Below are 26845 nucleotides of genomic sequence, written 5' to 3'. Positions count from 1 at the left end.
GCAGAAACAGTTGATTCCAACATAAGTCATTGTTTCCATTATTCAAAAAGACACATGGGCGACAGAAAAACAGTCTAATAAAAAATAACCACTTCTGTATTTTAGACTTTGAAGTTTGCCTATAGCTTCTTTGAAAAAGGCTATCATAAGAGACGTTGGGGGAGGAACAGGATGGCTCAGCAGCTTAACACTGGAATGTATGGCCTTGCTTTTCTCGGTCACCAGTTCAGCTCCAGTTGAGACATATAGTGACTAAAAGCTATTCCTGTTCAATATGAAAAGAGTTGGAGATCTTTGTCCATTTTGAAAGAGGCTTGTTCCCATCACAGTACATATCACCAAGTTATCATTACTTAATGCATTTATGGCAGTTTCCACAGAGAGGCCAAGAACTATCTGAGCATATAGCACTAACCTTCTGCCCCAGAGGTACCTGACTGGATTGAAACTGACTGAGATAAAGATCCATCAACATTTCTCTCCTTCCCAATCCTATTAGACTAACCACTCTAGCAAGTTCACCTTTTGAGCCCTTCAGTAGACTTCTGGCTTCCTTCCTAATCCTGACTACTTGATTTACCTACCAACTGAGGCAGGAAAATCTCACACGGTTGTAAGGGTTCATCATTCCACAGATCTTGTTTCAGGACTACATCCTCAATGAGTAGTAGTCTTTCTTCTATCTCATTATTAATTTAATGCTCCAGCATGAGGGTAGGAAGTGTGAATTTCAGATACAATGTAAATCCTGGATATTGCCAACATATAATTATTAAAAACACACCATTTAAAATGACAAACTTCTGATTTTTTTTAGCCTTTTATTGTTATTATTACACCTAAGATTAATGTATAACTCAAAGATTTACAAGAACACACAGGGTACGTCTAGACTACATGCCTCTGGCGACAGAGGCACGTAGATTAGGCTACCAGACATAGTAAAATGAAGCGGCGATTTAAATAATCGCCGCTTCATTTAAATTTACATGGCTGCCGCGCTGAGCCGACAAACAGCTGATCAGCTGTTTGTCGGCTCAGCGCGATAGTCTGGACGCTCCCCTGCCGACATCAAAGGTATTTGTCGACCACCCAGGTATGCCTCCTGGGATGAGGCATACCTGGGTGGTCGACAAATACCTTTGATGTCGGCAGGGGAGCGTCCAGACTATCGCGCTGAGCCTACAAACAGCTGATCAGCTGTTTGTCGGCTCAGCGCGGCAGCCATGTAAATTTAAATGAAGCGGCGATTATTTAAATCGCCGCTTCATTTTACTATGTCCGGTAACCTAATCTACGTGCCTCTGTCGTCAGAGGCATGTAGTCTAGACGTACCCACACATTTTTCTCTTGGTTTTTTTTTCAGTTGTACTTTGTACATTTGACAGCACTTTGTGTATAATCAATTTCATTCTTTCTGTTGGAAAGGCAATCAGTTCCCCATGTTATCTGTGTGCATCTTTCACATAGCAACAAGAGAAATAAAATAATTTTTCAAAATAATAAAATGTGATTAAAAAATATAAAATTGACAGGGGCCTCAGGGACACATAGCGCACCATGAACTGCTTTTAATTCACTTTTTAAATCAACTGGTTGCAGCTTTCCAGTCAACAGTGTTCCTTTGATGATCCTATGGACCTTCTGCAGCAGTCCAAATATACATTTACCAAATTGTAATGCAAGTGACCCTACAGACCTAATTTCCTGCAGTAATTTCAGTTGACCGTTATCCTTCATTCTTTCTTCTTCTCCCATAAAAATATTACCACCATAGTGCCTCTGACAGAGGATGGCTGCTGCATTTCCAACCAATTGATAAATTCACCCCTTCATCCTGCACTTTAAACCAGTTTAACATAAGCTGTAGGTTTTCAGCATCAGAAAATCAAGGGAGGTTTGGTAGGATACAGTAGCCAAGCCAATTATAAGCTTTGTTCCATTGAGGGCTCTGGACCCAGCCACTGCAGGCCCAAACACACTGGTGACTAGGCCAGGTCATGCTTATCAGTAACTGCATTAAATCAGCCTAAACAATGAGAAGTCTTTTGACACCTTATAGACTAACTGATTTATTGGAGCATAAGCTTTTGTGGGCAAAGACGCATCTGACGAAGTGGGTCTTTGCCCTCGAAAGCTTATGTTCCAATAAATCTGTTAGTCTATAAGGTGCCACAGGACTTCTCGTTGTTTATGCAGATTCAGACTCACACAGCTACCCCTCTGATACTTGCACTAAATCAGCGTATCTCTTATGAAGCTTTCACCACTGGTGCTCCCATAAGGAGTTTGTGAAAGCTGCTTGCTTTAGTAAAACCCCAGTTGGAGGATACATCACCTACCTTCTCCCAGCGAGGAATGTCTCCCCTAGTGTAACTCCTAATTTACACAGAGGGTACAATTGTCATGTCCCTGCACTCATGGTCTGAATTGGGTCCATAGTCTGTAGGGACCACCACGGCACTGCAGCAGCTGACAGCGCAGCCTATCGGCATCATCCTTTTGTCCTTCGTCTCTTTTGTGAGGAAAGGTATTATATATAACTCATGGTCTTATTTGAAAATGTTACATATTTTATCCTTCAAATGTTATTCATACAAGGATATATAATATATCAGAATAGAAGCAGGAGTAAATATTAAACAGTTATCACTACAAAGGTCTAGCCAGTGCCCAGATAGCTTGCCAGGTAATGTCTCTTATACACCTCAAATAAAGTGTGTGTGTTATACCTATAAAAAAAAAGTTAAAACTCTTCATCAGTCATTAACCTCCTGTGGGCGGTAGACTGTCTACCTAATCCCCAGTGCTTCTGTGTGTTACTGTTCTCTCTACCAGAACAAAAGTGCATTTGTATTTCTGGGCTCCAACCACAAAAGGAGGTTTCATTCACTCATTATGTACTGTATGAATCTCAGTATGGAGGTGGAACAATCCTTTCAATGAAATGTAATAGAATGAAGTCATTCCAAAACATAAATGAATCCCTAGCATTTTGCTTCAGCTACCCCAGACTAACACGGCTACATTTCTATCACTAGCACTTTTTAGTGAGCCTCCCAAAAGGTTTATGTGGTATGTCTGTTGGCATTACTAGCTCCACTTTACAGCTTTGGAAACCTATAACTCTACAAACACTGCTTTTGTATGTAGGAATAGTTAAACTGCAGCAAGTTGGCATATGAATCAACCACACACTAGCTTGCCACAGACTAAGTAATAGGTGTTAACAGCTCATTAATGCACTTTTAGCTCATCCTTTTTCAAATAGGACTAAATAAAAATGCTTTAAGAAACTTATCATGTATCAGTAGGATCCACATGGACCACTTACCGGGCTAGTATGGGGTAGATTTGCACTTCTGCTTGCAGTGCTCTATCTGTTCATGTAGACAAGACTTAAAATTACGACAGACAGCAGCAAGTGGAGCAGGAGCCAGCAAACAGAGCTGTAAACAGAGGAGTTTGAGTGGGAGTTCTCTTGGAGGAGAAGTTTGTATTTGGTTTTGTATTTGTATTGTTTGTATGTGTAGAGGCTTGTAGGGGCAGTGTGCTGGGAGAGAAGCTGAGCCCTGATTAGGGGGCGGGCTTCACTGATTAAGGGTCCTATAAAGGTAGCCTCCTCCCTCCCCTTGCTGCCTCTGAATCTTAGGCAGGAAGCGGGGGAGTAGGAGCCGGTGCAGGCTGGGAGAGGCAAGGGAGGTAGAGGAGCAGTGCTAGGATTGCTCAGTCCCAATTTACACCAGGTCTGGGACCTACCCTGTATGCCTGGCTCCTACTACATTTAATCTGAAGAGCCACAGCAGGGGTAGCTCCTGGAGGTAGCAGGGGAGATAGCAGGACCTGGGACAGAGCACCTCCCCTTATCAACTAATCATGTAGTCAATACAAATTGTATCGACTACACGATTAGTCAGTTTCCTGCTTCTTAACATCCTTAGTTTATTTTCATGTTTCACAATCCAAGGTTTGTTTCTAATTTTTCTTATTGTGCAGATGAAATATATAAATACTCAGGATCAGTCTTTATTTTTAAATCTAAATTTAAGCCCTAGGGAGTAGGCAGCTATTTAAAGAGGTACATAGAGGGATAACAGTGGGTTGTGAGATGAAATAAGGTGAAAATAAAGACTGGATATAAGGAAATTGATACAGATTAGGCAGGAATGCACAGAGGTTTTTGGAGGCATGGGACAAAATCTGAAACTGAGGCCTCCCCACTCCTCCAAAACAGGTTACCACTGAAGGGAAGTCCAGGAGGCAGGGGGTTGGTTTGAAGAGTGAGCCACTCCACACTTGTGCTCAGCAGTGGCTCAGTTCCTGACCAGTGGGGCTAGGCCTTGTTCCCCACTCCATGTGTTGTATGTCAGCATCATTCAGGTTTGGTCTAGGAGGCCAAATATGAGTTGCGGTGTGACCCTACACCTCAGGTCACAACATCACTCAATTGGGCAGGGACAAGCTGTCCTTTTGCCACACATCCCTCCCTCAGGCCATTCTGTGATTAGGCCATGAACTACCTTTTGTTTCTCTGGTCTGCATTGCAAAGTCATACCAGCAAAACTTTACATTCTTTGAGAGACATCCTTGGGGTGCTCCAATGCAAGTGTTGGTGCGTCCCAGCACCACAGACCGGATTCTTCTTACCAGTGCATTGGGAGGTGGCAGGCAAGGCGTGTGGGCACTGCTCAGCAATACTGCGCACGTGCGGCCACCCACCCCTCAGTTCCTTCATACCGTCTCCGGCTCAAGAAGGACTTCTGCAGTGCTCTTCATTCCTCAGTAGTTATAGTAGATAAATAGATTAGTTTAACTTCCAAATTCTTCTCCCCAGTTCACTTACAGCTACCCACCCAGGATGATAGGCTCACCTGGTTTTAAACACTGCTCAGCCTGCATTGAGGCAATGCCAGTCTCAGACTGCCACACCAAGTGTGTTAAATGTCTCCTATGTTCAAGGGGACTGCGCACACTGTGCTAAACTTAAGGCACGTACTCAGACAGAAACTTCCATTTAAAGATGCTTGAAAAGGGACACCATTCCTCCGACCCAGGCACCAAGGGGTCTCCCAAAACTAAAGAGGACAAAGTTTTAAAAAAATCCCGACGTGCCTCCTCTCTACCAAAGGATGTTCAGTCACCTAAACAGTGTTCAACTGAGAAGCAAGTGAGAGAGGCTGAGAAACCGCTGCCTCAGCACGTATGATACCCCAGGTACTTCTGGTGCTGACTGGGCTCTCACACGGCACTCATATGGAGGCTACAGGCCTTTCATTGCCTGCTTCACCGAGTATGGGGACGACCCACTCAGTGCTTGAGATCATTGCACCAAGAGCGCTCACCACAGCACTGCAGCAGCTGACAGCGCAGCCTATCGACATCGTCCTGCCATTCTGGTGGCAACTACTCCAGCTGTGATCTCTATGCCAGAAATACAGCAAGCATCAGCACTGAGCACGGCACCAATCGCCTCAATGTCGTTCACTCCTGTACCTAGCTTCTTACACCAGAGAGACTTTGAGGGCTCATCAACTTTTAATTCTCCATTCCTAGTTACAGACAAATTATCCTACTCAGCACCATTCAAATACATGTCATTACCTACTTTGTTATCCAGTGGTGATGATGATGAACCAGGGTTTTTCTCACTCCTGCTGTCACATTGCACAGAGACATCAGGACATTTGTCCCATGCCAATATTGCCCACCACCCTACCAATGTGGGCATTCCCCCCTGAACTCCATATCCATGGATATTACCACCACACATGCCTTACCCACCACAATGACAATATTGGAACCCATGGCCTCAAAATCATAAAAAGAAATAATCAAAGAGGAAACATACTATAAATGCACTTTCTGCCCCACTCCAATCTCCCATGATGCAGAGGGAACAAAATGAAATTGATAAACCGCAGCTCCATGACTTAGGTCCAGACACATCATTAGACACAAATTCATAGTATATGATGGACAAAGTTCTCATGCCACCAACCCTGGCAATGACAGAGGACTTCACCCCCTTTCAAGAACTTTTCAAAAGTCACATCTGATCTCAACATTGCAATGGAGGAAGTGCAGGACACACATGAGCTTACCGACATTCTTCAGGCTACACCTTCCTCCAGAATTGTTTTGCCTATCAACTCAGCCATTATGGAACCTGCCAGAATTGTCTGGCAAACCCCTGCCTCAATTCCTCCAACTTATAAAAAGGCAGATTGGAAATACTATGCTCCCCCAGAGGAGTCTGAGTTCCTGTTCACACACAGACCGCCAAACTCCTTGTTCGTTGACGATGCTCATCAAAGAAATAAACAACAGCAACACCATTCCACACCATCAGACAGAGACAATAAAAGAGTTGACATGTTTGGTAAAAGGGTTTCCACCTCAGCTGCATTACAGCTAAGAGTAGCCAACTATGCGGCACTCCTCAGCAAATAGGATTTTAACAACTGTACAAGTTTAATAACTTTATTGATGATATACCAGAGGCAAAGAAGCCCCAGTTTAAAGCGATCATTGTGGAAGGCCACACAATATCCAGGACAGCCCTGCAAGCTGCCATAGAGGCGGTAGACACGGCCACAAGGGCAACAGCTACTGCAGTTGTTATAAGAGGAGCCTCATCCCTCGAGAAATCCTGTCATCCATTGAAGATCTACTGTTTGAGGGCGAGAAGCTCTTTTAATCTAAAACCAATGAGGTCCTCGACTCCATGAAAGACTCTTGGGCCATGCTTTGCTCCCTTGGCATTCAAACACATGCAACAAGGCAGAGGCAATATAGATTCCAACCATACTAGAGACCGAGATATCTACCCTTCACATATAAATGCCAAAGAACACCCACCATACTGACAATGCGGCCAATGAAGACAACAGCATAGACAGCACCAATCATCCGCCCTAGCCTGATAAGCAAATTTGAGACATCTGTCAAGAGACCAAAAATCATCTTGCCCTCCCAAGCATTAGGAAACCATTCATCTCAGAACTTTTGCCATTCTGTGACAAATGGCACCATGTAATATCTGACAAATGGGTGCCAGAAACAATTTCATCCGGTTACACCATTCCATTTCTATCCATTCCCCCCTCCAACTCCATCCCTCTTCAGGGACCCCTCTTATGAAATCAAATTACAACAAGAAGTAGATCACCTTCTACAACTGGATGCTATAGAACCCAGAATACTGGAGAACCGGGTTTTATTCTCATTCCTTCCTCACTCAAAAAAACCCCCTGGATGTTGGTGTCCAATTTTAGACCTGAGAGCCCTGAACAAATTCATAAAAAGGCAAAAGTTCAAAATGGTATTTTATCCACCATTATTCCCTCTCTGGAGTTGGGCAATTGTTTTTTGTCTCTCACTTTACAGGACACATATTGTCATGTGCCTATTCGTCCTGCTCATAGAAGGTTTCTCCATTTCACTCCAGGTACATAGCACTACCAATACACGGTCCTACCCTTCAGACTTTCTACAGTGCCAAGGGTATTTTCCAAGATGCTAGCGGTGGTTACAGCCCACCTCAGAAAACAGGATGTCACAATATAGCCGTACCTCAACGACTGCCTTATCAGGGCAAGAACTCGAGAGGACTCCTTATCGTTGCATCTACCTGGTACGACAGGGCTTCCAATAGATGGGACTGCTGATCCACAAAAAGAAATCATTACTGATGCCAACTCAGTCAATACAATTTATCAGGGTGCAAGTCAGCTCTGCCTCAGCCATAGCTTCTCTACTTCTCAACAGATTCCTAAAGATCCACGAGTTAGTCCAAGTGCTGCACATAATGCCATGGGTCACAGTTCATGAGTGTCCACAGTTGCTGGGACACATGGTGTCCTGCAACCCTATGGTTCCGAACGAATGCCTATTCTCATGAGGTGCCTTCAGGGATGGCTCAGATCAAACTACAAGCCCAACCTACACTCTCTAACCAAAACACTGTCAACTCCCAGCACAGTAAAAAGTGCAATACTATGGTGGATGAAACAAGACAATTTATGCCAGGGCATACCCTTTCAAACCCTGGAACCTACAGTGGTCATCACCATGGATACCTCCCTCATGAACCACGCAGCACACTATGGACTCTGGCAGAGAGGGCGCTACACATTAATGTCCTCAAGCCCAGGGCTGTTCATCTTGCATGCCAACACTTTCTACCTCATATCACCAGAAGGTACATCAGAATATATATCGACAGTACGACTTCTATGTTTTACATAAACAGACAAGGTGGGGCATGTTCCCACGCCCTGTGCACAGATGCTGTAGCACTATGGAACTGGTGATTTATTCATGGTATCTCCATAAGCACATGCCACCTCCTCAGTGTCCTAAACATGACAACTGACACTCTCAGCAGGGCCCTGCCATGAGATCACAAGTGACAGATCGACCCGTCAGTTCTTGTAATGATATTTGCACAATGGGGTATCCCCATATAGACATACTTGCCACCAGAGCAAACAAAAAGTGCCCACTTTATTGCTCCAGGTCGAGCATTGGAAAGGACTCACTTGGGGATGCTCTTATCCTCAAGTGGGATCACCTACTCTATGCATTCTTTCCCTTTCCCCTCCTCAACAGAATACTCATCAAAATATGGAGGAACAGAGTGAGGGTCATCCTCATAGCCCCCTGTTAGCTTTGACAGCCACAGTTTTCTTTCCTGAACAGAATGGCTCTACATCATCCAAACACTCCCATGGAATCTGAGCGTTTTATTCCAACCTGGAACCGAAGCCCCACATCCACAGTTTCCATGGTTCACCTCAAGGGATGGTACATCAGTGGTTTATGGGCATAGAACTACAATGTTCAGACCAGGTACAGGAGGTGCTCCTCTGCAGCAGGGCCCCCACAATGAGAAAGACATATAGTAACAAATGGTCTCGTTTCATACATTGGGCTTCCTCCCATAACATACCGTCAACAGCCCCTCTATCTGCAATACTTATTGTGCCTTAAGCAATCCCATCTTTCCATCAGCTCAATTAAAATACACCTTGCAGCCATAACAATGTTCCGCGTGACCATTGATGACACCATGGTCTTTGCACATCCCACAATTAAATGCTTCCTAAAAGGCCTACAGGCATTATATCCCAACATTGCTGCCCCACACCCACTGTGGGACCTACATCTGGTACTAATGATCTTTTTTAAGGACAAAGTCTCTCTACGGACACATCCAACATTTCTATGCAAAGTACGCTCTGTGTTCCACATTAATCAAACAATACACTTACCTTTATTCTTTCCCAAATCTCACGCCAACTCCTTTGAGACACAAATGCACATGCTCAACATCCGCAGAGCAGTCTTCTACCTCCACAGAATGAGACCCTTTAGGTCCGTGGTCACCAACCCATCGATCGTGATCGACTGGTCGATTGGAAGGGCCCAACCAGTCTATCGCGAGGCGTTCAGGGCCCGCCACAATTCCCCCGCCCTGCAAGAAGCCCCACTACGTACCTCCAAAAATGGAGGTAGTGCCGGCTTCCCACAGGGTGGAGGGAAGTCCGGCAACTGCGCGCCACTTCCGGGGTTTCCAGAAGTGCGCTGCCTGCTCCCCTCCTCCAGGTCTGTGGCGCACCGCAAGGAGATAAGAGTCCCGGAGGAAGGCGCGTGCTGGGGATTCTGGGGGGGGGAGGGGAGACGTGCACCAGGGCTCCCCTCCTCTGCGGGGGAGGAGGTAGGAGTCCCTAGGGCAAGCGTGTGCCAGGGAAGGGGGGAGGAGTCCCGGGGGAAACATGTGCTGGGGCTTTCCCCCTTTGCGGGGAAGGGGGGAGGAACCCCAGGAGAAGGCTCTTGCTGGAGCTTTCCTCCTCTGGGGGAGGAGGGGGGGGGAGGCGCATGCCAAGGATTCCCTGCCCCAGCCAACATCCTGCCCCCTGTTCCCACTGGCACTCTGTTCCCACTGGCATCCTGGCCTCTGCCCCCGCCAGCATCCTGTCCCTTGCCTACACTGACACCCTGTCTTCTGCCCCAGCACCCACTAGCACCCTTCCTCAGTACCATGTCCCCTGCTCCCATCTGCACAGTTGGGGCCACATTAGTGAGGCTTTGGAGGAGTTGGGGTTTTTTGCATCTCACTTGTGTGGCCCCAACTGACTTTTCAGTGACCCCTGACTCAAAACAGGTTCTCTCAAATATAAACATGGCCATGATTTTGAGCCCCCTGATTAAGTTAATATTCATTAGTAAACTTTTGAAAGAACAACAACAACATTTTGTTCAGGGTTACTAATATTTCAGAGTAATGAACAACCTCCATTCCTATGGTGTTTGTTACTCTGAGGTTCTACTGTACTACTAAAAGGAATATAAAATCAAATGTCAAAAAGAATGTATTGACCACCAATCTAATCAAAAATCAAAGATTTGCATATTACATTAACTCTGTCCCAGACATCAGTGTTATTGACCTTTGAGAAGGTAAACAAAAGAGGCTCACAAATTCATGGCATAATTTTTCAGGCAACTGTTAACGAGGGTTTGACGTTTAGTTAGCAATATTGAACATATACCGAGTGTATACATTAAATTACATGACAGCACAAAAACAAGAAAAACTCAAATGTGTTTGTGTTGTTTTTGTAGCTTCTTTTATATTTAGAAATGATCAAAGTACTATAACTATTTATAAACTTTAATTAAGTCCTGTGATCCATTCTTGATGTGCAAATCATGTTTTCTTTTTTATTTTGGAATAAGCACAGCATAAAAAGTTAGGGGAATCATGAGACCCTTTACTCAGGGTTTACTTCATCAGCAACACTGTAAAAGTTTTGCCAGAGTAAAGATGGGAGCTTTACCAAATTAGGGAGTTCCAACTCACGTTTGGTAATTAGACTCATGTTTGGTAATTTTAGTCTTGAGTGTTATAAGCATCATTCTGTTTTCCCCTACTCATGTGCACCTCTGGTCTGATCAGTTGTTGTGTTCTTAAATTATTTTTTTTAAAGACAAAGTAAAAAATACAAATAATTAAATTAATGTGAATCTGGAATTGAACCAGGAAGCTTTACTTTTCTGAACCAATTAAGAGTGAAGCATTTCTATTCCTGGGAAAGAAGAGGTAAATGGCACTTCCTTTGATACCCCTTTTATTTTAAAACCAAGATTAGCTCGACAGCAAGATTTGTACCTTCATAAGTAAATATTACTATTTAATCATATGACTTGTGGAAGCTTGTTAAGTGATGTGTGACTCACCTAGATGAAGTTATTTTTAGATATGTAATTTGTACTGTTTAGAATGGCAGGAAAAAAAACTGGTAAAGAGTTAAATCCCTCATTATGGTTTACAAAGCTCATGAAACAGCACCCATGCAAAAGATGACTAAGCAAGGGGTCTATTGCCACTTTCAGGAATTTACAGACATGAGTCATCCACTTATTGTCTGCAGATACACCACCAAGGTACCTGTGAGTCAGCTCTGATTTGGAAATAGCACTTGCATTCAACATGAATACTTTTTTGTGGTTCTTAAGTATCTAAATACTGTGGCTAAATAATATGCCAAGCCAAAGCTTGCTTTTGTAATCTTCACAATTCAGATGCTCACTTGAGAAAGTGTGATTTATTTTACACTGTGATGCATTCTACACAGTAAAATATGAATATGGTCTGATTGGTATATTTTCACCAACACTTAACTCTAGTCCCTTGTATACTATACAGAAGCAGATTTTTTCTGTGTTCTGTAATTCACAGTTATCTAATTTGTATAACAAGTAAAGGGCAAAATATTCTGTCACACCTTTGCCACCTTCACAAAAATAACAGGTGTGTTCAGGCGTATTCACCCTTTATTTTCAAAACCTCTTGTAAATATTAACCTATAACATGTTCGCTTATTTTAGGTGCTCTAAAAAATTTGAGAACAAATTCAAACTTGACATTAGAAACTACTAGTTTATGAACTCCAGTGGACTTGTGGCCTTTCATGTCTACTTAAATAATATTATGCTGGCTATCTTGAGATGTGTATAGCATATTAAAGTTCAGGTCCATTTCCTGTTTACTTGAACTACAGGTGTTTCTGTGCTCCATAATTAGGGTCACATTTTTGCTTAATGTGGCTCAGCTCACATTTTTCATTAGAGAAACACCTGGGCTATGTCTACACTGGCGGGTTGTTGCACCATTAGTATGCAAATGAGGCTAAGCGTGGAATATCGCCGAGCCTCATTTGCATATCTAATGAGCTGCCATTTTTGCAGAAAAGGCTCTTGTGCTAGAAGGAGCTATCTACACTGCCCCTTCTTGCGCAAGAAAAACCCTCTTGCGCAGTGCCGCTACGCTGATTATTTTCAGGAATAACGGCATTGCGCAAGAAGAGGCAGTGTAGACAGCTCCTTCTAGTGCAAGAGCCTCTTCTGCAAAAATGGCATCTCATTAGATATGCAAATGAGGCTCGGCGATATTCCACGCTTAGCCTCATTTGCATACTTTTGGCGCAACAACCCGCCAGTGTAGACGTAGCCCTGGTTTAGAAAATGGCAGCTTTGGTTATCCTCTGTGTTCCCAGGTGGACAATGGCTTTAGAAATCAAAGGCAGACACCATAGCTTTTCAGCATTTTGCATGAAGTTCAATATGCTTCTGCTCTTGACTAGGAAGGGTCAGTACCTATTTTGATTATTTGGTTCATCAATTTGCATCATATTTAACTCCTGAAAACTCCTGTGTATATTTTGCTTAAGCAAAGGAGGAAGCATTTTCTTTCTTTCTTTCTTTCTTCTCTTGCTGTACCTTTTGTTGAAAAAAATACTTTGAAAAATGAAAGGCTAATCACAGAAAATGAGAGCTTCTCTGACAGCAATGTCTTTATTGTGCTTTTAGACAGTAGATCTACTGCTAGATACTTTCTCTTAAAAACAAAGCTTTTGTTTTAGTTAATGTGAGGAAAAATGCTGTTACTGCCTCCTTCACATAGAGAGAAGTTTTCAGAATTAAGTTAATGGAGACCTGACATTCTCTAGTAAAAAGATAAATGAAGTAAATGAAGATAATAAGGTTTAATTTCTTTACTGGAGTTTGCTATTCTTTATTCATACTTATAAGCAAGTTTCATACTATTTGCACAGTTATTTGAAGGAGGGTGTTCCTCAAAGAACTGATTGTAGAGAGAGCAGATAGAGGCTGTACTAACAAATGGAGTTTAAACAGACAACACTAAACAAAGTAAACTTCCAGCTTCAAAACTGAGAACCAGTCACATGGGTTTTCATTGCTCTACACAGAGCAGCTCTTTTAATTCTTTGGTATAAGAGGAATGTCTGTGAGTAGGAGGAGGAACAAGTAGTTTGCTTACTGATAAGTGGCTTATTGTATGGCAGTTCTTTTTCAGGGATATCAGTCATTAGCCATGCTACCAAAGAAGACTTTGACAAAGTATTTAATCTTTGAATGTAACTTTTATTTTTCTTTAGTGTAGTACTTAATGTTCTTCCTCAAAATTGATCAGACTAATTCACACCATCATGTTACCTCTTAAAACTATCAAGCAAACTTTTGTGTGCACTGAGTCCTCCAGTTATTCAGAGCCTTATCACAACATAAAACTCAGACACTGGTTCACTGAACTGTCCAGACATCAGTACCTTAACTGATCTGCTTTAGCCTGAGACCACAGTTGGAATATTGCATTAAGTTTTTATGTACTTTATTACCATACATATATGGAAGGCATGACTGGCGCTTGGTGCTCAGTATTTAAACCAAAGAAGAGATAAAAGGAGCATGAATAGGAAAACAATAATTTGAAATAGGAAAATTTAAGCTAAATATCAAAACACATTTCTGAGATTGCTATATCTTACGCCCTGGAATAGGCATTCAAAGGAAGTGGTGGAAGCATCATATCTTGATAACAACAGATTACACAAAATACTAGCAAATGTATTGGAGAGAGGAGAACAATCCTGCTCTGGCATAGAACTGTGTAGCTGATTTAACAGGGCTTTTCCATTTTAGTTGCTATGATTCTCAGCAATTTTACACTCAATGGGTGCATCTAGACTAGCAAGATTTTGCGCAAAAGCAGCCACTTTTTAAACAAAAACTTGCCAGATGTCTATACTGGCCGCTTGAATTTGCGCAAGAGCACTGACGTTCTAATGTAAGAATTCAGTGCTTCTTGCGCAAATACTTTGACGCTCCCACTCAGGGATAAGCCCTCTTGCGCAAGAATACTTGCACAAGAGGGCCAGTGTAGACAGGCACCTTAATTTTTTGCTCAAGAAAGCCCGATGGCTAAAATGGCCATTGGAGCTTTCTTGCGCAAAAGCGCGTCTATACTAGGCACGGATGCTTTTGCGCAAAAGCATCCGTGCCAATCTACACGCTCTTTTGTGGAAATACTTTTAACGGAAAAACTTTTCCGTTAAAAGTATTTCCGGAAGATCATGCCAGTCTAGACGCAGCCAATGAGCGTCCTCTATTTTGATACTACCTCTGACTTAATCAGTCAGAAACTTTGATGTCTCATTGCGTATACAATCAAGTCACAAATGAAGATTTCTGGGGTTCCAAATTCATATAAATGAGCTGCAGTCTTGCAAAACTAAACTGGTGAGCTGACTAAAGAATTTGTTCTTTTGTCTCTTAGGTTTGGTGTGGGATGAATAGTTTTGAAATATTAAATGGAATAATGTGGGGTGCTTTGACAGCCAGATCCTGTACGACTAAAAATAATGCATGTTTTGCCATTGATTTCAGTGGATGCAGACTCAGGCCTTAAAAGTGAATACAGAAGTTGATGTATGAGTAAAGGTCTTAAAACAAAGTAAAGAGATTTTTGAAGTCTACCATGTATAAAAGAAGACCCATGAAAATGTTATACGCTAAGAATATGTTTGGCAATTAAAAGGTTAAGTTTTACAAACTGAAGAGCCTCTGGAATACTCTCTGTTGGAGACTGGTTTGTTGATCTAACAGGCCTGACTAATCTTGAGATGGCCTCCTTCCTTTTGTGGTGATAAGCAAGGGGAGTTAAAAGAGATAAGATCTAATTGTGGGGATGTTTAAGAGCAAACCATTTCTGATACCAATGTCTTTGTAGTTTTGTTTGCTACCATGGCTAACTACAAGTTGGGATTCCTTTGTTCTGTTCTAGATTCTGCAAGGAACTCCCAATGTGATCGTGGTCAAATAATTTAACCTTTCTGGGCCTCCCTTTTTAAATCTGTAAAATGGGAATAGTAATACTTGCATATCCCAGACATGATGCAAGGATTAATTCTGGCTGATAAAGTCCTTTCAACTCATTATATGAAAGGTTCTAGTACAATACTGCTCTTTTTCACAAAATAGAATGAGTGTAGCATTCCTGAAAATAAAAACTGAGCTGGAAAAACAAAGACTTTAATGCATTATGCTCCACTGCATTAGAGAGAGAAAAAACAAGAGTGTGAGATTGAATTGATGGAAATACTGTGATTAACCCGTAAATGACCATAAAATCATGTGTCCATTCTATTCATTTGAAAGATGAAAGTAAGAAAAGGTATCTCTTTTCCTATCTTTGCAGTTGATCTACCCCTGTACTTTCCTCGAGACCAGCCAACTCTAACATTTCAGTCAGTCTATCACTTCACTAACAGTGGACAGCTATATTCTCAGGCCCAGAAAAACTACCCGTACAGCCCACGCTGGGATGGCAATGAGATGGCCAAGAGAGCAAAGTAAGTTAAATTCTTATTTAGTACCAAAAGTTTCATTTGTTAGATGGCCATGTTTTGTTAAGTACTAGAGCATTGATTTAGTTGTATGCATTGGACATTCTGCTAATGTGAAACTGTTTCTGTCTAGTGTTTTTCTTGGTTCTATTTGTGTCATAACCAAATGCAGTCTTAATATTCACAAATTGGAGTGGAACTTACATGTTTCTATTTTATTAATAATCAATTATTATGATATTGTCTAAGGACCAACCAGTGGGGTCTCTTTGTGCTGGGAGACCCAGCCAAGAGTATGCGGGGACCAAGGCAGGCGGGGACAGGCAGGCTCCAGGCAGCACGGGGCCATGAATAGGGTAGCCAGGTGTCTGGTATTCACCCGAACAGTCCAGTATTTTTGCCTCCTGTCCAGTAAAAAAAATTCAGAAAATACCGGACACCTAAGATGTCTGGTATTTTCTGATTTTTTTCCCCCAGCCAGAAGGCTAAAATGCCGGGCACCTGGCAACCCTACAAACACTCAGCGCCTGGCCTCCCCTCTTTCAGCACCCCCCCCCAACCCCCAACACCCCCAGAGCCCATGTTTACCTGGCTCCACAAGGCTGCTGGCAAAAAGACCACAGGGAAGCAATGAATCCCCTGGGTCTTAGTGCTCAACTACTCCCCTGTTCCTATCCCTGCACTCACTCTTAAAGGGGACATGCTACTTTAATGCTTTTTTTTTTTTCAACAACTTGGTCTCCCCCCCCCCCCCCTTTTCTTCAACAGAATTCTTTCCTGGTGTTGTTTTTTTGGGGGGGGGGGGGCAGGTGTTCGGTATTTTTGTTTCAACCATCTGGCAACGCTAGCCGTGAAGGTGTGAGGGTCCAAGGCAACAGCCTTGCTTGCCTTGCCCTGAGGCTGGGCCTGGTGCCGGGCAGCAGGTGGTCTCACCCCAAAAGACCTTACAGTCTAAATAATAAGACAGAGACAGGGCTTGAGGAACAGGGTGTAACGTACAAGCAGCGTCAGCAGTTTGATGGCAGGAATTGTTATGTTCATTGTGTAATTTTGTTTAGGTGAGCTTAGTTAGGAGGGAGTAAACTAAATAGAAAGAAAGGTGAAGAGGAGAGAACATTGAAAGGAAGATGGCATGCGAGGCAGAGCTTGAGAAAGGGGTTAAAAAGCAGGTGTGGACTGCAGCTGAAGTGAAGCAACATTGAAAAATGGGGAAGAGAACCGTTGCAACAGCCAATCAACACTGGGTAGAGAAAATTCTGTCACATTGGTGGAAATCTCTCTCTATCTCCCTGCTTTGGCTGCTTTGTTAGCTGCTCCTATCAGCTAAAGCCTTTGCACTCCTTCCCCATGGCAAATTGAAGGAGAGATACTCCGTGGATCCCTGTTTCCCCAGAGTGCAGGAGAGTCTCACCTGCATCGTTCTGGGTCTGGAGGTTACTGAGGGGAGCAGTGGCCTCATTTTACCCTCTTCCCCTGTGTAGCAATGAGTTGCTTTACACCTACCCCAACGATTTGGAATTTCTGAATGTGCAATTTATAAACTCAAGCATAACTAAGACTAACTTAGACATTTATATCTCAGTAGATAGTAAGTACAGAGTTAATATTTCCTTAACTACTATTTTACTTTACTGAAGCACCAAAGTGCTCAAGGCCGGACCGGGCCATTCCGGCGCCCTGGGCAGACAGTTTAATTGCGCCCCGGGTTGGGGGAGGGTACATGCACATGCGCCAGTGAGCGCAGGAGGACGTGCAGAGCTGGCAGCAGCAGGATTCACGTGCCCAGCCCGGCTACTGGCCACGCAGGGCCCCACAGCTGCGGGGGGAAGGGCGCTGCTGGCCGGCACTGTGGGGGTTAACACAGCCCCTGCCCTGGGTGGCCACTGCAGGGTGGCCACTGGGTAGGGTTGCCAGGTTTAAGGTATTGTACCGGACAGTCTGGTATTTGCGCACTCTGTCTGGTAAAAAAAAAAATCAGAAAATACCGGACAAGTTCAATGTCCAGTAGTTTCTGATTTTTCTGGCTGTGCACCGGATGGAAGCCTGGCGTGGACAGGGGAGCAGCTGGGAGTCCCAGCTGTGAAGCGGGGCCGCGAATGCTGCCGGTGCCCTCAATTAGTTGAGTATGAGGAGAAGGGAAAGCCTCCTCCTTGCTCGTGCGTCTCCGGGAGCCTGCGCAAGACAGGCAGCAAGTGCCCAGGTCAGTCCCGCTCCCCGCCGTCTAATTTGCTCACCCGCCCCCTTCCCGGCCAGCCAGTTCTCCCTCACTTCTCCTCCTGATCTTCCCCGGCCAGTCTCCCTGCACCGCCCCCCAGCTCTGCTTCCCGCCGGCCCATTCCTCTTCCTTGTCTCACCCAGCCAACGCTGCTGCACCTCTCCCCGCCCCCGCCAGCTGTGCTTCCCGCTCCCCCTTCCTCCTGGCCCCCCCTTCCTCCCAGCCAGCGCTGCTGCACCCCCGCCAGCTCTGCTTTCCACTCCCCCTTCCTCGCGACACCCCCTCCTTTTTTTTTCCTTCAGCAAAATTTTTTCCCGGTTTTTTTTTGGGGGGGGGCAGTGTTCGGTATTTTTCTTTCAGCCATCTGGCAACCCTACTGCTGGGAGCTGCTGCAGCCCAGGAGCCGGGTGCACGGCGCCTGATGGCAGCTGTAAGGGGTGCAGTGCGCCCCTTACAGCTGCCATCAGGCCCCCCCGAAGGTTGGCATTCCAGGCAGCTGCCCAGCTAGCCCATGCCTTAATCCGGCCCTGAAACAACTATAACTAAAACAACACAGAATTAATACAAAGGTTTAGAAAACATGTAAATCAGAATATAATGTTTAAAATAAGACTTAAAAGTGAGGTAATAAATATACAGCACAAATTTCATCTACATGGAACTATATGGTAAAGACCTTGTACTTAGATTTGCAGATTGTAGAAATTTTGAAACAGCAGTTACTCAGGCTGCGTGTAGCCTACATCCCTCTTTCGACAGAGGGAAGTAAATTAGACACTTCGAAATTGCAAATGAAGCGGGGATTTAAATATCCCGTGTTTCATTTGCATAATTGTGTAATGGTGCTCTTTTGAAAAAGCGCCATTTCGAAAGTAAAACCGTGGTCTAGACGTGGTTCTGTCAAAAACTGCAGGCTTTTTTGAAAGATCCTATATTTTCATGGAATACAGGATCTTTCGAAAAAGCCCTCTGTTTTCAACAGAACCGCGTCTAGACTGCGGTTTTACTTTTGAAATGGTGCTTTTTCGAAACAGAGTCATTACAAGATTATGCAAATGAAATGCAGGATATTTAAATCTCTGCTCATTTGCAATTTTGAAGTGTCTAATTTACATCCCTCTGTTGAAAGAGGGATGTAGTCTAGACACAGCCTCAGAGTACAGGTTGAACCTCTATAATCCAGACTTCTCTCATTCGGTAATATCCATAGCCTGGCATCCTTGTGGGTGCTCTTGGGCTGGAGCACTCACAGGGAAAAGCCAAGGGCCCCACGCTGAGCAACTCCTCCACTACCCAAATAGCTCATTTCTGAGCAGAGCCCCGCAACTGGTGAAGGAAGAGGAGCTAGCATGGATCTCTTCTGGTCCGGCAAATTACCTGGTTTGGGACTAGTTAGGTTCCAAGGGTGTTAGACCTGGAAGATACAACCTGTATGAGTTGGTATACAGCACATTTAGAAATCAGATATATAAATAGAATGTCATAGCAGAATGAAAGGGTTTGAATACCAGAATCAAAAGATGAAAATGAATTAGCAAAAGGCACCTAAACAAGGAACTCAAAGGAAATTAGTCCAGCTGCAAAAATCAGGTGAATGATGCACATGGTTATATAGTTTGTAACTTGGGAAGAATAGACATAAACAGTGAATAACAGAAGCAAGTTTCATAATGCCCTAAATAATATGGAGAATATCAAATAATAACATTTGGGATTCCAGGTGTCATGTTACATTAGATATGTGGTTTTGTTTATAATAATTGACTCTTTAAGAGAACTGTCTCCTGTTAAACATATTTTCTTTTTGTTGAGTTAGTTTGTTAGGGTGGAATGGACAAGCTATGCAAGTGTCAGAATATTATATATGATTTATTTGAAAAAATGAAAAATATAACTTGGATGCATCATTGTGAGTTATTTCATTGCTGTTCTGTACAATATATTCATGTTATGTGAAGAGATGTTCACAAACCACACACCCAGTCTGATCTGCAGTATTTATATATAAATCAGCACGCGCAAGTTGAACCTTCATGCCCAATCTGCAGTCGTGAAATGAAGTGATACTCTTTAAAAAACCAGTCCTTTAAAAAGCACTGCCTGCATATTTTTTGTTTGTGATTTAAATCTGGACTGATCAGCAGAGGCTTCAGAACTTTCAGATGCAGAAAGTCACATTTCTGGACTTTCTTTACCTTTGTATGTTGTGTGCTGAGTTTTCCTTCGCCTTCTATTGCTGAAGCAGCAAATGAGAGCCGTTTTGACAGCAGAAAAATGAGTAGCATTCACACTGGAAGCTTGCATTCCTAAATTGCTATCAGTTGGTGTTGGGAAGTTTTCAGTGAGGACAGTCCATCAACCAGGTGTGCAGCCTAATACCTGTCTCTTGCACAGGATTGTGACTGTGGACAACATGCAGGAAATCATAAACTTATTCAATGCAATGGACTTCCCACCCTGATGTGGAGTGATGAAGAAAGACATATCAATTCTGGGCTGCCTACTCCCCGTCAGTCTAAGAACTTAATCAGAAAGTGCTATTTTTGAAGGTTATACGGTCATTAGTGGATCACCATGAAGGTTTCACTGACATTAACAATGGTTAGTCAGAGAGAGTGCATAATGCTTGGATTTTTAGGCATACAGAGGGTGTTTGAAGAGCTGCATTGCCAGGGATGTTTTTTCTGGACCAAACATCCACATTGGTAAGGTTTCAATGCCACTTGTGATTCTCTGGGGCCAACCTGCTAGTTGTTTCTCTCCTTCATGAAGTCAGACACTGGGGACCTAGACATTAACAAGGAAAGATTTTGTACTATCAGCTAAGTAGGTTCAGGATGACTGTTGAATGTGTGTTTGGTAGACTGAAAAGACTCTGAACATGTCTCCTGACTGGGCTGACTGTCAGAGCCAAATGTTCCTATTGTTATTGTTGCATGTTGTGTTTACGACTATATATTTTAGATAATTTGTCTGTTTGTATACCAAATTTGTTGGTCCTAACTTGTACCATTTAGGAGGAGTTCTTGATCAAACTGTTCCCTCTTCTCATAACATTAAAGAACATAAGGATTTGGTTATGCCAGGAAAATGGGATGTGCCTAGAATGGGATGGCTTCTCATAAAATCAAACAGAAAAGAGACAGAATCATCAAAGCAAGTACCATCCTCAAAACTGACATAACTAAAGCTATGTGTAGACTGCAGGCTTCTTTTGGAAGCTTTTCTGGAAGAGATCTTCTGAAAAAAACTTCTTCTGAAAGAGTGCATCTACACAGCAAAAGCCCATCGAAAAAGAGATCTGCTTTTTCTAAAGCATCATTCCGTGTGGATGCTATCTTGCATTTAAGCTGTGATTACTATGGACAGGGTGGCCACTTGGGCACCTGTGCTTTTTCCTCTTTCCTCCTCTTGAGAAAGAACTCCCTCTTCCCCGTCCACACATGCCTTTTTCTGAAACAGCTCTTTCGGAAAAAGGCTTCTTCATCATAGAAAGAGGTTTGCCAATGTCGGAAAAACCTCTCTGTTCTTTCAAATTTTTTTTTGAAAGAATGTGATTGCAGTGTGGGTGTAAGTGAAGTTTTTTCCAAAAAACAGTTGTTTTTCCGATAAAACACTGCCATGTAGACATACCCTGAGTGAATGATGAAAAAGACTGAACCAAGATGAGCCAGGATAATAGGATAAACCTGGAATAGGATTGCTTCTCAATAAACCTTATAGAAAAGAGATAAAATGGAGAAATGTGGAGTAGTGCTCCATTTTGGCACAATTAAATCAATGTTTAAAGTTGACAACTAGAAGAAAATGTTATTGGAAACCAAACTGACATTAGCCCTTTTTTGTTATAACACAGTGAATGATAAGAGTTTATGGAGATGAAGAAAAATATACACTTGATGGAATTCCCATTTTAAAAAATGTACTACAAAATTTAAATCCCTTATTTTAAGAAATAAAAAAAATAGTTTCATAAAAATTGCACTTTATTTTTTGAAAAATATAATAATTTAAATAAAGTATTTACATTTTCCTTTTATTTTCCAAAAGAACCTTCTTAATTGAGTTATAGACCCAAGCAATGCTGGGTAAATCTGCTAGTATGTAATATTTGCAAAGTAAAGAAAGAAAACAGTCAACAAAGTGGAACAGCAAGAGGCAAGACTGCTGATTTTGGTAAAAGAACAATTAGGTAACGTCTACACTGCACAATTATTTTGGAATAAGCTATTCCAGAATAGTTATTTTGAAATAGCACGTCTACAGTAAAGGGAAGCCTTAAAATTAGTCCGAGGCAGGCTTCCCTAATATAGACGAGCTATCTCAATTTAGAGCCCCAGGAGGAATAACTTAGAATGGCCCTGGTGAGGGTCTGTTCCGAAATAGCAGAAGTAGAGTGTCTACACAGGCCTTATTTCAAAAAAACTATTTTTGAAATAAGCATTATTCTTCGTAAAATGAGGTTTACAGAAGTTGGAATAAGCCATCCGTTATTTTGAAATTATTTTGAAATAATGGAATTGCTGTGTAGACACTCACGTAGTTATTTTGGAATAACTGCTGTTATTCCGAAATAACTTTGCTGTGTAGACACACCCTTACAAGAGCACACCAAGATACTGTACAGCTGAGGGAGGCCTTAAAACAGATTTTGACAATGCACTGTAGTCAGACATAAAACCATTAAAAAAGAAAGTGCTGACCATTCTTGCATGAATCACACATCATTGTGCATATAGTTCTTATTTTCCATTGAGTTGAGTGAAGGGGATATAGTATGGCATCTTGACATAGGAAATATATGGGTCAGGGCCCGGAAAGTTCATTTGTGCATGCACTGGAATGACTGCAAAAGTGCAAATCTTTGGAACTTTTGTTCCACAATGTTTTGTAGCTTCAGTGTTTGCTGTCACAGCATAGTGACTTGATGAATTTATCTGTGCGCTTCTTGGTTCTTCTGCCTTTCCTCTAAGATGCACTCTATCCACTCCCTTGTTTTCTGGGTCCTGGATTTGGATGAGAATGTGGCCTCCTTTGTCTCTTTCTTCCTCTTCCTGAACCAAGTCAGTCATTCAGCAGATTTGGAGGGATGTCTATTGAGAATATCCTAGCTGAGGTCACCAATAAGCAATAAAACAGACTGACATTGCTCAATTTAAAAGTTTAGTTGACGGGAAAAAATGAGTGGGAAAACTCCCTAGAAGTTTCCTAAACAATATTCCTAAGCAGAAGAAGTAGGACAGACTTTTCAGGGCTGTCTGCTTTAGGACAGCTCAGCATCTCCCAGCATGGTGAGCATATGGGAGCATTTTTCAAAATCTGTAGCCATGAGGGTCTGTGTCTGTCTCCTTGACAAGCTCTTTTTTTCTGTACACTGCTGGGGTCTCCACCACCTGATCTTCTATGGAGTCGACTGTCACTTTTGGGGTGATGCTGAGATCTTTAGCAAATATGTCATCCAGTTCTTCATAGAAGCGGCAGGTGTATGGAGCAGCCCCAGATTTTCTGTTAGCTTATCTTGCCTTTTGTCCAGCTTCTGCTGTTACTTCTCCTTTGTCCACCATTGGTGCCCCACCCAGTTGTGGCCTAGCTGTTGCAGTGTCAAATAGATGTCTTTACTTCTGCAGTTATTCTGCAGCTGGACTTGCACTTCTGCTCACAGCCTGAGGAAATCCAAGACTTTTGTACTGACCAGGCAGCAATGCAGGGCTTACTGGTTTTTTATGTGTACTAACAGCTAAAATGGGATTTCAGGAAGAGATGTATTTCTAAAACATTCTGATGTTTGAAAAGTGCCTGGAGGGCCTTCTGGTCACCGTGACCCTGGTAACAGAGTTCAGAATTGTGATCAGGATGGTCATTGTCACAGGGGCATTTTAGGATTATTGCCAGAGAACTGTTGTCCTAAAATATGTAGCTGGCATTAAAATGCATAGTAAATTATGGAGCTAACATCCTTATTTGTTCTGTACATGTGAAATAAAGCATCTTTGTGTCGTTTCCATGGGAAAGCTCTTGATATTTTCTACAGTAGGCATTCAAGTATGCACAAACTGTCTCTTTAAAGAGCATGCAGACTATGAGACTGGGATTTCATGTAGGAATATTATAAATAATGCTTGTTTGTTATCCTAGTGAGATAAATAGAAAGGAACATAAACACTGTCAAATCAAGTGTAAAAATGTAATAAGAAAAGCAAAAAAAGATTTTGAGGAACAGCTAGCCAAAAACTCAAAAAGAAATAACAAAATGTTTTTTAAGTATATTAGAAGCAGGAAGCCTGCTAAAAAACCTGTGGGTCCCCTAGATGATCGAGATATAAAAGGAGCAATCAAGGACAATAAAGCCATTGCAGATAAAGTAAATGATTTTTTTGTTTCAGTCTTCACGGCTGAGGATGTTAGGGAGATTCCCAAATTTGCACCGTCCTTTGTGGGTGATGAATCTGAGGAACTGTCCCGGATTGAAGTGTCATTAGAGGAAGTTTTGGAACAAATAGAAAAACTTAATTTTAACAAATTTCCGGGACCGGATGGCATTCATCCAACGGTTCTAAAAGAACTCAAATGGGAAATTGCTGAACTATTTGTGTTTTGTAACCTATCCTTTAAATCGGCTGCCATACCTAATGACTGGAAGGTAGCCAATGTGACTCCAATATTTAAAAAGGGCTCTAGAGGCGATTCTGGCAATTACAGACCGGTAAGTCTAACTTCAGTACCGGGCAAATTAATCAAAACAATAGTAAAGAATAAAATTGTGAGGCACGTAGAAGAACATAATTTGTTGACAGAAGTCAACATAGTTTCTGTAAAGGGAAATCACGTCTTACTAATCTATTAGAGTTCTTTGAAGGGGTTAACAGACATGCAGACAAGGGGGATCCAGTAGATATAGTATACTTAGATTTTCAGAAAGCCTTTGACAACGTCCCTCACCAAAGGCTCTTGTGTAAATTACATTGCCATGGGATAAGAGGGAAGGTCCTTTCTTGGATTGAGAACTGGTTAAAAGACAGGAAACAAAGGATAGGAATAAATGGTAAATTTTCAGAATGGAGAGGGGTAACTAGTGGTGTCCCCCAAGGGTCAGTCCTGGGATCAATCCTTTTCAACTTATTCATAAATGATCTAGAGAAAGGGGTAAGCAGTGAGGTGGTAAAGTTTGTGGATGATACCAAACTGTTTAGGATAGTTAAGACAGAAGCAGATTGTGAGGGACTCCAAAAAGATCTCACCAAACTGAGTGATTGGGCAACAAAATGGCAAATGAAATTTAACGTGGATAAGTATAAAGTAATGCACATCGGGAAAAATAACCCCAACTAAACGTATAGTATGATGGGGGATAATTTGGCTATGACAAATCAGGAAAGAGATCTTGGAGTTATCGTGGATAGTTCTCTGTACACTTCCGCACAGTGTGCAGCGGCGGTCAAAAAGGCAAATAGGATGCTAGGAATTATTAAGAAAGGGATAGAAAATAAGACACAGGATATCTTACTGCCCCTGTATAAAACTATGGTATGCCCACATCTTGAATATTATGTACAGATGTGGTCTTCTCACCTCAAAAAAGATATTTTGGCCTTGGGTTCAGAAAAGGGCAACTAAAATGATTAGGGGTTTGGAATGGGTCCCATATGAAGAGAGGTTAAAACGACTGGGACTTTTCAGTCTAGAAAAGAGGAGACTGAGGGGGGATATGATAGAGGTATATAAAATTATGAGTGGTGTGGAGAGGGCAGATAAAGAAAAGTTATTTATTAGTTCCCAAGAAGAACTAGAGGACATCAAATGAAATTAATGTGTATCAGGTTTAAAACTAATAAAAGAAAGTTCTTCTTCACACAGCGTGTAGTCAACCTGTGGAACTCCTTGCCAGAGGAGGCTGTGAAGGCTAGGACTATAACAGAGTTTAAAGAGAAGCTAGATAATTTCATGAAGGTTAGGTCCATAAAAGGCTATTTATTAGCCAGGGGATAGAAATGGTGTCCCTGGCCTCTGTTTGTCAGAGGCTTTAAAAGGATGACAGGAGACAAACCGCTTGATCATTGTCTTCGGTCCACTTTCTCTGGGGCACCTGGTGCTGGCCACTGTCAGCAGACAGGATACTGGGCTAGATGGACCTTTGGTCTGACCCAGTACGGCCGTTCTTATGTTCTTATGTTTATACAAATTTCATTAAGTCGTTCGACACACTCTGGCTGAGGTTCTGCTCTGACATGCATCCTGTGCAGCTTTCAACAGGGCTGCAAGGAGTGCAAATTTGTGCTGATTTTAGTCCTTTAGCCTAGTAATAGCCTAAATGAAGTATCTTTCTTGTGAACAATTGCAGAAGAGTGAAAAACTGGTATCCCAATCAATACTCTTACTCTAGGGTTTGTATGCTCTTTACAACTTGGCTAAAACAACGTGCTTTTTAAAATCTGATTCTGAATAATACTGTTGTGCCATCCACTCACTCACTGGTGTACTTGCTTAATGTGACCTTATGGTTTTACATGCCTTTGCATGTTCTGAATGGGTCCAGGCTTTAATAGGGCTTATATCCTCAACCAGAATTGTATTGAGTGATTTTTTTTTTCTAATAAATTTTGGTATGAATCTCCTTACATTTGTGTTAGAAGCTATTCTTCATATAGTGACATCAGCCAATATGTCAATTCACCTGCCTTAATACCTTTATGAGAGGATAACAACAGAACTTGGCTTGTTTAGCATAGCAAAATAAAGGTGGAGAGGGATTATGATCGCTTGCTAGATATACAGGAGGAGGATAAAAACCAGGGAATGAAAAGCAGTGATGATGACATGTACCTCGTTACACAATTAACCAATAAGCCTAGGCTCATTGGTTGATCTTAATGATTTCATGTACTGCCCCCTTGCTGTCTCTGTACCAGAGGCTGCAAGTGGG

General features: G+C 42.4%; 1 protein-coding gene across 3 annotated transcripts in view; it reads left to right on the top strand.

Annotated features, from left to right (window-relative positions):
• BABAM2 (BRISC and BRCA1 A complex member 2) overlaps positions 1-26845 on the top strand; it is a 322714-nt gene that overhangs the window by 269367 nt on the left and 26502 nt on the right. For all 3 annotated transcript variants that reach the window (XM_025181003.3, XM_075925373.2, XM_006115618.5), the window contains exon 11: positions 15563-15716. In XM_025181003.3, coding sequence (XP_025036788.1) covers positions 15563-15716 — 154 coding nt within the window. The remainder of the gene's footprint in view (positions 1-15562; positions 15717-26845) is intronic.

The sequence above is a fragment of the Pelodiscus sinensis genome, chromosome 3, assembly GCF_052426305.1.
Source record: "Pelodiscus sinensis isolate ZL-2025 chromosome 3, ASM5242630v1, whole genome shotgun sequence".
NCBI classification, from domain to species: Eukaryota; Metazoa; Chordata; order Testudines; family Trionychidae; genus Pelodiscus; species Pelodiscus sinensis.
This window is presented reverse-complemented; position numbering and strand designations above follow the sequence as displayed.